The sequence below is a fragment of the Fistularia commersonii genome, chromosome 28, assembly GCF_037954325.1.
Source record: "Fistularia commersonii isolate RoL2024-O1a breed Wild chromosome 28, RoL_Fcom_v1.0, whole genome shotgun sequence".
Classification (NCBI taxonomy): domain Eukaryota; kingdom Metazoa; phylum Chordata; class Actinopteri; order Syngnathiformes; family Fistulariidae; genus Fistularia; species Fistularia commersonii.
The window spans coordinates 13,367,478-13,380,521 of NC_141311.1; the positions used below are offsets into that span (position 1 = coordinate 13,367,478).

The following is a 13,044-nucleotide window of genomic DNA, read 5'->3' on the forward strand; positions in this document are numbered from 1 at the left end:
TTAGAAAGCCACTGACGTGTTCCTTTCTTTAGCTTGGTTGGTTTGGTACTGGTTTATGTGCTCCAGCTGGCCAGAATCAGATACATCATACCTAGTCTTGTACTTGGCCAAGATTTTCATAAGTGGACGGAGCTTCAGCCACCACTGCTCCTTTGGGATTCTGTGGCTACAAAGACAAAATGTCACCATTGATAGTGGCAATTGCTTAAGTTGAACTGGTCCACATAAATGAAGAATAATCAAATATCAAATTTATTAAAGTTACATAGTCTGTCAAAATTGACATGAAACTTCCTGAAATGTAAGATATTAAAAAAGTAGAAGTTGTTTGGTTAACTCTGTTAACCCTAAAAATCTATGACAATTGAAATGAAAATATGATCAAAATTAAGAAAAATAGTGTAACAAATTTGCAAAATGATCCGGGGCAGGCAAAAATATTTTACATGGCATAGTCTGATTGCAGCTAATGCAGCCTCAGGGCGGGACGGAGGACAAGGTGGTAGAAGCTGAAAAGGGAGGAGTGTTGTATGGTTTTCAGGGAGTAGTTGAGAAAGGGTCTGGGTGGTCAGGGAGAGCTTCCAGATGATTGGAAAACAACAGCTAGTGTTATCAGGGAGACAGGTAGGAGAGTACTTGGTGAGTCATCTGGAAGGAAAGTAGATAAGGATACTTGTTGGTGGAATGAGGAAGTGCAGGAATATATACAGAGAAAGCAGTTAGCTAAGAAGTGGGAAACTGAGAGGACAGAAGAGAACAGACAGGAGTCGAGGGAGATACAACGTAAGCTAAAGATAGAGGTAGCAAAGGCAAAACAAAAGACGTACGATGACCTGTATGCTTGGTTGAACAGTAAGGAGGGAGAGAATGATCTATACAGGTTGGCGAAACAGAGAGATAAAGATGGGAAGGATGTTCAACAGGTCTGGGATGATGAATGTGGAAAATGAAAGAGAGGTAAGGGTAGAAGAGGTGACTATTTTAGACCACAAAGTATCACAGATTAGTAAAAGTGAATTGAGGAAAGCAATGAAGAGGATGAAGAGTGGAGAGGCAGTGGGTCCTGATGATATACCTATGGAGGTGTGGAAGTGTCTTGGAGAGGCAGCAGTAAAGTTTTTGACTAGATTATTCATCAGGATCTTAGAGAGTGAGAAGATGCCTGAGGAATGGAGACCAAGTGTGATGGTGCCCATTTTTAAGAATAAGGGTCAGGTGCAGAATTGCTGCAACTATTGAGGGATAAAGTTGATGAACCATACAATAAAGTTATGGGAAAGCGTAGTGGAAACTAGACTGAGAGCAGAAGTCAGCATTTCTTACTCAATTGAGTCCTTCATTATGGGTTAGGCCTCATGAATGAATTGAATTTGTCTACTCATTTGTGTCCTACTCTTAATCCTTCTTACATTGCACAGCACTTTGTTGGAAAGTGCTCTATAAATATAGTTGTTTATGTTCAGCATGGTAACTCTTGAAGAGGTTTAATGAGTGCTGTGGTAGATAAATTATGTTCTTACATGAAGTCAGTCTCATCCACAAGCTGGGACACCGGCTGAAAGACCAGAACTCTGCGACGCATTCCCAGCAAACAGGCTGTGTTATCAGACTCAGTAAACACTCTTCCTGCATGTCACATGGAAATGCATTGATGTAATGAGAAAACTCAGTTCATGCAAAGTTGAAATAATTTAAATAAGAAAATCAATATGTTCTAGCTTATTTGACATTTTTGGGTTTCTTAAATATGTAAGGGTAAAATTGTATTTCACCTTCTTTGAAAGACTCCTCCAGTCTCCGTGAGATCCATTGGATCGCTTTGGCAGAAATATTTGTACTAAAATTTCTATCAAATGGAGAAGGAGCACCTCCCTACAAAAGTAAAAGAAACCAGGCAACTAATTGACACAGTGTACAACTAGTCATATCACCCGATTTCTTCTGCCTACAACAGACTAATTTTTAAGTGTGGTCCAGACCTGCCCTTAAAATAAAATTCATGAGACAACTATTGTGATTTGGTGCTTCACAAATAAAAGTTGATTTGATGATATACGGGTGATCTGTTGTTAGTGTTAAGCTGTGCACGAGCGTGTGCGTGTACATGATGCATGTGGGTGTGAGAGAGCATGTCTTTTGTATAACCTGCTGCATATGACCAAGGATATTTTTCCTGCAGTCAAATACTCCTTGTCCCTCTTCATTGTACAGCTGGTAGATGAAATCAGTGGTGAAATTCTCATTGCAGTTCTCATTGCTTGAGAAATACATCAAAAGAAATAGAAAATCAAAATGAAACTCAATCCCCTGGGCAATTGAGTAGCTTACTGTCCACTGTCAGTTGCACAGGAACATTATAAATTGAATGTGAGTGTTTGTGTCAAGTAATAGCTATATTATGTGGGTGCAAACCTCAATTGTCATCTTCACATCATTTGAAAACTTAGCTGTCCTGCAATCCTTTAATCATCTTAAACCTACTTATAGCAGTTTGAACATCATGAATATTTAAGATAGTCATAAAAGATTACACTAAGGTTGATCAGATGCTCAATATTTAATTATATATTACAAGTTTTTCAATATTTAAAGTTTTAATTAAACACACATGTTTTAATTGGTTTAGTGTACTTTAAATTTGGTATGAGAAACTAATTTCCATGTTTATCCTTGCTACACACTTGAAGTATGGAGGAGATTTAAGATGAAATTTATTTTGTGTAACTGTGGCGCCTCACCGAAGTACTATGCCTCTCTGAATACTCGTCTTCATCTTTTGTGCCAGATGCTGCACATTGGCCTAAAACACAAAAATTCTGTGAAGCAAAGGAATGGCATCTTGTAATTCATCCAGTCTACAGTGCTTCACAGCTCACTCAAATTACTAAAGAGGAGCAGGACACATTTTTCACAGTTCTTCACAGCTTCCTTCCCTTTTGATGTAGCTAAGCTCTGATAAAGTGTAGGGATACCACACTTACAATTACAACCATAATTTCGGCAAGGTTATTATATTAGCTATATTTTGTATTGTCTGTGGAGGCTCCCAGTCATCCAGGTCAAAGTCAATTTTTGTCAAAATCTTCTCATTGCTACTGGACTTTAAGTTTTTGTAAACCGGAAATCCGGAAACTCCCCACAGTCCATTCAAACTGAAGAAACCTCACAGATGAGAGGTGAAATGTCTTCAAGGGAAAAAAATCAAGTCCAGATGCTATGAGAAGAAAAAAATGACAAGTAATATAAGTAATACAAGATGATGTATCTACATTTCAATTTCAGATTTTTCAGTTGGTAACAGTAACTCAAATCAAATTTCTTCTGAACACATTGCTCATTTCATAATTATACTAATAACTTTTAAAGCAGCTTTAAAACATCAAATAAACAAAGAGCTGGTGGCGAGAGGGAACTCTATGCCTATCTGCTCAGGCAGCTGTCCTTGATAAAGCACTAGAATGTGAAAATAAGTAGTAAATAAATAGGTGCTGAATCATACCACTACATACAGTAACTGAGACTTCAAAGTGCCCCTCCCGTGGAGGAAATTAAATGTTTAAAAAAGGAAGAACTAAATTTTACTCCAATAAATTCAGGTTGAAAATCAATTTGTATATGACTTTTTTCTATCGTATGGGGTACAAACATATTTCCAGCAAAGAAGTTACTGAATATTTATTCTTTACCTGTAGGTCTCGGATGTCAAACTGTTCTTCAAATATGTACACTGTGTCAGCCCCTGCAGCTAGACCACCCACAGTGGCCAGGTAGCCACAGAAGCCACCCATCGTCTCAATGATGAAAACGCGCCTTTTGGTGCCACTGGCTGACTGTTTAATCCGGTCACATGTCTGGATCACACATGTATTACTCAAAATGCAAAATGTTTCTAAACAGACTTATTGTAGAAAGAAAAAAAAAAAGTAGAGGTAAACACAATGAAGTTATTTGACACTATTGGTGTACAATCCTCATCCATTATTCTTTTTTGTGGCTAATCAACTAAAATGCAAAACTGGTGATGACCATAACCTGTTGCAGCTCTTCTTTTAGTTACATAGAATTCAGAGTAAACAGGGAGCCATATCCACATATCTATGAGAACCCACAATAAATTAAACAAGTGCACAGTTCTGCAGCGCTTTATAATTGATGATCATGTACAGGTTAACTCCTCTTTAACATCTGTTTCATACTATAATTCACATATAGCAGCAGGTTAGTCAATCCAATTTCCACTTCCACCGTGACCTTTATTACCACTATAGGTCAAGTTAATGCGTCACCGATACGTTAATTAAGTCTTACCTCCACTATTGCGTTGAGTGATGTGTCAGCACCGATACTGAGGTCAGTGCCAGGCACATTGTTACTAATCGTTGCAGGCAGCACACACATTGGGATGCAGAACTCCTCGTAGCTGGCCCTGGCCTCGTACAACTGGAACAGAGACTCAAAGGCCTAATGATGGCGGCCAAGATACAAGGTTAGACCAGCAGGGTTGGTTTAAATAGCTGAGGTACTGTTCTTGTAAGAGTATGTTTGAGGATGTTGTGTTTTACAACTCTTTTCATTACATAAGTTAGCTCCCTTGGCTTGTATCCATGAGAACCATTGTAATAGATGGAATGGGTAGCTATTTCTCTGTTTCACACTACAAATAAATTAGTTGTATTTTCTTCAGCACATAGCTATTTAGTAATTTCTCTTTAAGATTCTAAAATGCATTGCCATTTATTTTAATACATTCAAAATTAATGTTAATACATACAGCCTTTCCACCAACATTGCCATTTTAAGTAAAACATTAAAATAATTTCTATATAGTTTTTGTTAGCTGCTTCAAGCTTGAAGGAAAAAAAATCATACTGGATTGTGTGTGTGTGTGTGTGTGTGTGTGTGTGTGTGTGCGTGAGACACACACACACACACATACACATACACAGACACACGCACACACAGACACACACACACACACACACACACACTGTCTGTCTGTCTGTCTGTCTGTCTGTCTGTCTGTCTGTCTGTCTGACAGACAGAGATACAACTTTTTGCTGACTCAAGGATTTTGAAATGTCATTGACTGAGACAGGATGGGATGGGTGGAAGCGTGGGCCGACACATGATAGTGTAAACAATTTACTATAATCAAACAATTTATTATAATCAAAAAAACAAAACAAAGCAAAACAACAAACTCTAGCATTCAGAAAATGCAGCCTCAGGGGGAACAAGGCAGTGTCTTTTTGAGCTGGTCCCAAGCCGGGATAAATGGTGAATGATAACTAAGAGTTGCACCAGGAAGGACATCTGGCATAAAACTTGTGCCATAACCAAATGCTAATCGAACCCATGACTCATACTTGATTGATCAAGACCCAGGTTAACAACGATCGCCATTGGTGCCGATAACCTACGGGACACAATTGGAATTGGGCTGCTGCGGGTCAACAAAGGAGACGCTGAAGGCGTGTTCAGAAGCAGAGAGAGAAGAAAAAAAGCCAAGAGTCTGGGCCTTAGAGTAGGGACTTTGAATATTGGGAATATGACAGTAGAAAGTTAGATAACATGAAATGCATGCAGTGAAGGAAATTAGATATAATCTGAGTCCAGGAGACCAGGTAGATAAGTAGCAAAACCATACCTTTTCAATCAGTGTACCTCCGTAGTGGTAATGGGTTTCAAGTATTTAGTTTTATCTTTGAGTTTGAGAACACCATCACTTGTTTTTGTCAAATTTTAATTTAAATGAAACATTAGGTCATAAACATTCGACTGCAAAGTGTTAAAAGCAGTTTGCAAATAGGAGTGAAGAGGGTCTAGAGTGGATGCTTTCATTAAATTTAAATACATACCTCAAAACCACCAATGATAAGCAAAGCGTTAATAGTGTGGACCCTCATCTGATGCACAATTTTATCAAGGAATTTGCCTGGAAGTGTTCTGGCAGAAAAAAGGGAATACATGAATAAGTGATAGAACAAAAAGAAACAGCAGTTATTTCATTTTGGTCTTACTCAGCATATGAAAGTTATACATGAGTTTGTTGCTGGTAAAATCTATATATCGCCGTTTTCACTACATGAATTTTAGTGAAAATCACGATTAAAACTATTAAAATGACAACAACTGAGTAACTCAGGTTAATTTGGTTAACAATACTTACACACAGATTGCAAATTATACTGCTCAGTTTTATGAACATCTTACCTTTTTGTCCCAAGTAGGGACCCTCCTTGCCCAGTCCAACCTCCCACATCTCCCCATTTGATCTCTTTGATCTGATAAAACATATTTTAAAGGTAACTCGGACACTGTTAGGTGACAACCTCTTTTATAGTAGTATGAAACTGTCACCCAACTTATGGATGACATATTACCAACAGTAAAATGAGAATATCGATTGTGTATGCGTTAAGGAGATTAGGGGAGTAAGAAATCCACCACTTGCAAAGGAAGATGCAGATATTGGCCTTTCACAGTTGAAGGAATTGTAGCCTCTGGAATTGAACGCTTAAACTCTCATGTACATGCATTTTCTGGATGAAATGTTTGGGCTGTGGTTAGTGCTTCCTATTCGCAGCTTGGAGGTTTCTCATACGATTCAGACAGATGGCCTTCCTGTCTGAGGTTTGGATGTTCTCCCCCAGGCCAAAAGCATGGTTACTTGGGAGGTTAATTGTGGCAGTATCAGGGGGTTAGAGTGGTTGTCTTTAGAACTGAACAAAGCTGGTTTGATTCCTGATTCCTGCGCTCCTCCAAGCTTGTCAAAGTGTTCTTGAGCAAGACACTGAGCCCCTAATTGCTCCCAGGTGCTTCTAAGTGGCTGCCTCCTGCACATGGTTCATCCATGATGGGTTAAATGTGTGTATAACTGAATATTATCATGAGGAAGTTACTCTCCAATCAGTGGGGCAAACTCTAAATTACTGGCACTCAGCTCAGCGTAGATAGGATTCAATGATTACAGGTGTTTATTGTCATATACATAGTTAGAAAACGTGTTTCCCTTTACAATAAAATTCTTACTTTGCTTGCCACAGAGAAACCAGATAGTTTGACTGGATGTTAGTAGAAGAGAAATAGGTAAATTAGTTTGGACAACACTATAAATAGTAATCACAATAAAGATATACAATTTGAAACTTAAACAGTGGATGTGCAAATTAAAAAAGTGCGGATTGAAATGTCAACAGTCAAGTACAGCTATGAATGTGCAAATCCATAAAGTGCAAGTTAAATATAAACAGTTAAGTCAACAGTAAGTACAGCAGTGGATGTGCGGACTGAAAACTGCGAGAGACGTGAACACTCAGGTGCATCTGATTGTCCTGTGGGAGTACATGGTTGTTAACTTTTGTCGGTTGTTTAAGGAGCCTGATGGTAGATAGATGGAACCAGTTCTTTAGTCAGATAAAGGTTTTCAGGTTACATAAGGACCCGAAAATAGATGAATTCAAAGTTAGAATAGAATGTTCCTTTAATATAATAGTATATTTCATTAATCATCTCATCCCAAGTTAAATTCTTTGTGAAACTTTTATGGACATAATCAACGTCTTTCTATGAACGTCCTTCCAGTCATTCTATATAACATGAATCACAATCAACATCAGAACAAACATGTGAAACTTGTTGTCTTGCCCTTTTGAAGAGAGCGAATCTGGGACCAAGGAAAGGTTTGCAAAACTTCATGTCAGCCTGGTTTGTTGCTGACAGGTTTTGGATGTTCAGATTTTTATTCTAGTGGCTCATAAGTATGTGAGGATATTATGGTTAACAACAAAGGATTTTTGAGCATTATTATTAATACTTTGTTTAAAATATTTCATTCATTCATGATCTACCGCCGGGTGGAAAAATGACACACTGGCTAATGCTTCTACCTCACAGCACCAAGAATGCGCTTGTGCCTCATAGCATGAAGCACACGCTTCTGCTTCACAGCACAAAGCACCTTGGTTCAATTCCTACAGGGGCCCTTTCTGTGCAGAGTTTGCATGCTCCCCATGTCTGTGTGGGTTTCCTCTTAATTGTCTGATTACTTCCTACAGACCAAAATCATGCAGCAGGTTAACTGGAAACATTTGGAAAAGAGATGTTTGAATGAGACAGTGAATGTTTGTCTGTCCGTATATGTGGCTCTGGGATTGACTGGTGGCCAGTCCAGGGTGTACCCTGCCTCTCGCCCGATGGCAGCTTGGACAGGCTCCAGCATCCCCCCGACCATGATTGGGATGAATGGTAGATGATGGATGGAGGGATTATCTACTGCTTATCCTGCTCAGGGGCACTGGATTGCAGGAGCCTAATGCAGGTGTCATTGGGTGAAAGGCGGGGTACATCTTGGACTGGTTGCCAGTCAGTCCCAGGGCCAACCATTCAGTCTCTCATTCACACATCTTTTTTCCCAAATTTTCCAGTTGATTGTTTTGCGGCATACAGAGAAAAACAACCATACACTCTATCATTCATGCATTTGGAAAATTTAGAGTTTCCAGTTGACCTGCATATTTTTAGACTAAGAGAGAAACCGAAAAACATGGAGAAAACATGCAGTCACCAGAAGAACATGCTGACTTAAAATATAAGATACGTTTTATAATAAAAAGGCTGTCTGGCTATGCTGAGTCAAAAAACTTTGGCTGATTGTATAGAAGCTTCTGTCTTCCAGAAGTCTCAGCATTCTTAATGTACTGTAAAATTCAATGATTTGTAAAATGATTTTTTTTAAAGATCTATGTTTTATTCCTAAAAAAATCAGTTAGTTAGAAAACTGTTAAATCATATGTTGAACTTAGCTTGATTATAGTATATAAAGACCGTATTTTGGATACTTTATATTTCGAGCATGTAAATTAAAAAGTAGACAACTTAGTTCTCATCGACAAATGTACTTTTGATCCATGCCCATTTAGTCATAACTTGTGTGTTACCTGTCCCTTGTAGAATCCTTCAAAGCCATCACTGACCGCAAACATTTTGTGGCCTTCAGTGATTCCCACTCTGACTGCAGAGCGCACAGCAGCATTCATCCCTGCTGCTGGTGCACCAACATTCATCACTGCCACATTAAAGGAGCTCTAACGAACAGAGAGAGATTCGGTCACTTAGAAAACACAAACATCTATAAACACTCTTGTCATGTCACAAAATGTTATTAAGGTATTAAGGTTCTCAGCTACCCAGGTCATGGTCAATCGTTGTCATGTCCTGTCGTAACAACTGGACTTGGTTTTTCTTTTTTCTTGAAGATATTTCACCACTCATCCAAGAGGTTTCTTCAGTTCTAACAGATTGTGGGGAGTTTCCAGTACATTTCTGCTGGTGATTACTTTCCACCACTCTCCAAACTCTCCATGGTCTATTACAGTCAGACAACATACTGTGGTTCAAATATGATGTTATCTGGGGATAATCAAAATTTAATTTCAGAGTACCTTTTTTGTTGAGAATTAATTAAGGGATAGACAATATATTGGGAGAAGAATACTGAGGTCAGGATCTCATCCCAAACACGCAGTGTTGGTGACATGCACGCAATGCTGCAGATGCATGTCAACAAAGAAAGCCACTCAACATCTGGAGCCTGGAGGCACTTCCATGAGGGCAAATATCATCTGACCCCAGTGCTCTGTCACTGACGAGCTTTTTAACCACCTTGGGGACTTCATCCCCAGAAAACGGAGAGTCCAACTCTGGAAACTTATGACTCTATTTCTCCATTGGAGGGAATGTCATTGGGATTGAAGAGGACTTCAAAGTATATCCCTCCAACAACCAAAGATGTCCTGAGTCAAGGCCAGCAGCATCCCCATTATTCAGTGTTGATGGTACACTGCTTCCCCCTGCTGAGTTGCTTGATGGTGGAGGCGAATCTCCTTGAAGCCATCCAGAATTTGCCTCAGCAAACTGAAAAAGTCTAGACCAGGGGTGGGCAAACTTTTTGGCTCAGGGGCTGTTTCATCATTTGCTTATTTAATTTTTTTTTTGTTTCTTAATTACATTATATATATGTATGAAATTGTTTTGGGGATTTTTAGGTACTTTTTACTCTTGTGATTCTCTCGAACAAAAATAATAATAATTAATATTGTGATTCCAATCATAATGAGGCAGCCCTAGAGCTCAAAGAGCTGACGACAATAACGTTCTCTTTGGGAGTGACCTGGATGGATAGGATCAGGAATAAGTGTAGAGCAGGGGTGGGCAAACCTTTTGGCTCAGGGGCCACATTGACTTAAGATTTTACAGAAGGGCCTGCTCACCTCAAAACGCATTTGTAAACGGTACATATCAGACTCATCTGACATTTGCTTTGAAAATAAAACCAGCTTGGTTTTGAAGGCTCTGGTGTTTGCTTGCTGTAAGAGTTATCTCTCTATATCTAAAACTATGTTATTTCAATTACTCACAAGATGACAACCAGAAATGTTTTCCATCTTTGAGCACAGCCATCCTTGAACAGGAATGTAGCCTCCCTGAGCATAATTTTTGTTTCCGAGCACAGTTGTCCTTGAACTGGAACCTATCCTCCCTGAGCATATCATCCTTGGACAACATATTACAAAGCACAAAGGAACTGTATGAAAAAACTATGCACAGGTGCAGCATGAGCTGACCTCACTCCTGTATGACTATGTATGAACTGTGTAAATAAACACACTCATCACAAATTAAAAGGCCGAGCAAGGAGGAACTCAGTGGATTCTCTGGATCTTGCCTCCAAAGAGCGTGCTGAGTCTCCCCCTCTGCAGAGCTCAAAAGAATAGTCACTTATCTGAGTTATTTCTTATGATAACCTCAGTCTCCTCTTTACAGGCTTCAACGTAGAATTAGAATTACTCTCCAACACTTGCATTTCATGGACAAACCACTTTTTCCCTTGTAGCTTCATGTCTAGCTCATTCATCTGTGTCAGTATGTTCATAGCTAAAGCTAAATCAGTGATTTTCAACCTTTTTGGAGCCGCAGCACAGTTTTTACATTTACAAAATCCTGGGGCACACCACCAATGAAAATTACACAAAATGACACTCTAACACAGTACATATCATACATATAGTTAATAATATAGTTTTTAATGTATTTATACTTAGTGTGAAACTGTCAGAGTATCACACCCGATCCCAATTTGTAATCGGCGCCAGCTGCAGCAGATGCCGCTAATCAAGATCCCTATAAAGGGCAGTGGCACGCTCTGCCTGGCGCCGGGGGATTGTGGCGTTCACAGACCACTGCGGATCCCTGCCACGAGCCCGCAACATTGGACCCTGACCCTGCCGTGACCCTTCCTCACCCTGTTACAACCAGACCCAGCCGGCTGGTGTTACATTTGACCCTGCCGGGACTCTTCCTGAGATCCTGCCGTGACCCTTCTTGCCTTCACCCCCCTGCCTGGGGGCCCGTCCTGCTTCCACCCTGCCTGGGGCCCGTCCTGTCTGCAACCCATCCTGCCACCCTGCCTGGGGTCCATCCTGCCTGCAACCCGTCCTGGTGAGACCCAGCCCTGTGCAACTCTGTCTTGGGGCCAGGGGCTTACTAGCGACACCCTACCTGCTGTTCCACATAATAAAGCGCTTTCAACCCAGATTCTGCTCTGAGGTGTGGTTCCCTGCCCGAGTCTGCCCCTGCGACCCGTGACAGAAACCTGGGCTGTTTCGATGAATACAAAATGGCTATCCTGGCAGTGACGGTAGAAAGAACCACACAAAGCCCTTGCTCAAACTTTACAAGTTGGCTGGATAAATTTTTCTGCCACTGTGAGGGACTTTTTTTATTTAGCAAGGAGTTCAGCAACAAGGTGGCTAGCTTTGAGGTCTCTCTCATTTACCTTTGTGGTTTTTCTTCAAAACATTGCCCCTTTCTGATTGTTTGTACATAAGCGTACAAAGTAGTCAATCGGCTTGTTTTGAACGGAAGGGTGTTTCATTTGGAGATGGTGTCTAAGCTTGCTTGGCACCATGGCGCTATTGGATAGCTTCTCACCACACACTAAGCACAGTAGAGTCGGTACCGTTGCATCCCCGCTGAAAGTGAATCAAAATGAAAGCTAGCTCTTGCTGTATTGCCTCGAGCACACCGTCTTTTTTTTTTGGTCCATCACTGTCACTCGCTCGTCTTGCTGTGATCCCAGACTGCCACTGTCAGGCAGCACTAACGCTAACATTGACCTCCACGTCATCGTGGCACAGGTGTGACACTCAACGATCTCTCATAGCACACTCGTTGAAAATCCCCGGGCTAAATCATAGAGCCAATCTGTGTCATTCAGCTCAGGAAAATTCTCAAGGGTTCTCAATTAGCTACAAAAAAAGCAACAATGTCCTGTTTGAGCTCCCACATGCATTGATCCAATCATTCACATCAAGTATGAATTCTGTACCGATCTTTGGCGGGCCAGATTAAAAAGACCAACGGGCCGGGTGTGGCCCACCGACTGCAGTTTGCCCACCCCTGGTCTAGCCCCCCACAGGCTTGATAGGACTCCATCTTCAGCTTGACAGCATCCCTAACCACTGGTGTCCACTTACAGATTAAGGGGTTACTTTCCCAACAAGCCACAGCTTGTGCCACATAAATAATAAGGGCATGAAGCATGATATTCCAAGCAGACCCAATGGATATGTTGGGGCTTGTTAAAGCTGACCGGCATCCTTCCTCTCCACTAGAGGCAATTCACCACTAGGTGGTGATCAATTGACAGCTCTGTACGAGTTGTGGACGACACAACTCTGGTGGGTCTCATCACCAAGGACAACAAGACCCACTACAGGAAGGAGGACGACCTTCTGACCATGTGGTGCAGAGACAACAACCTCCCGCTGAACGCCGGCAAGACCAAGGAGATTGTTGGGGACTTCCGGGGAGGCCACACCAAGCGCCCCTCACTGACCATCAATGGCACTGCCATGGAGAGAGTGAGCAGCACCAAATTCCTGGGGGTGTACATCAGTGAGGACCTCATCTGGACCACCAACACCGCATCGCTGGCACAGCGGCACCACCTTTTCAAGCAAGGAAAAGTCCCCCAGACCCATC

The 13,044-nt window shown here is 41.0% G+C and overlaps 1 protein-coding gene across 1 annotated transcript in view; it reads right to left on the reverse strand.

Annotated features, from left to right (window-relative positions):
* Positions 1 to 13,044, reverse strand: part of LOC147217691 (ATP-dependent 6-phosphofructokinase, platelet type-like) — a 37,598-nt gene continuing 24,554 nt past the window's right edge. Inside the window, exons 13-22 of the mRNA XM_086176455.1 lie at positions 8,940 to 9,086; positions 6,214 to 6,284; positions 5,859 to 5,946; positions 4,309 to 4,461; positions 3,687 to 3,851; positions 2,739 to 2,800; positions 2,146 to 2,257; positions 1,773 to 1,872; positions 1,521 to 1,626; positions 1 to 166 (exon numbers count right to left, since the gene is read on the reverse strand). Of these exons, the coding sequence (XP_086032581.1) occupies positions 1 to 166; positions 1,521 to 1,626; positions 1,773 to 1,872; positions 2,146 to 2,257; positions 2,739 to 2,800; positions 3,687 to 3,851; positions 4,309 to 4,461; positions 5,859 to 5,946; positions 6,214 to 6,284; positions 8,940 to 9,086 (1,170 nt within the window). The remainder of the gene's footprint in view (positions 167 to 1,520; positions 1,627 to 1,772; positions 1,873 to 2,145; positions 2,258 to 2,738; positions 2,801 to 3,686; positions 3,852 to 4,308; positions 4,462 to 5,858; positions 5,947 to 6,213; positions 6,285 to 8,939; positions 9,087 to 13,044) is intronic.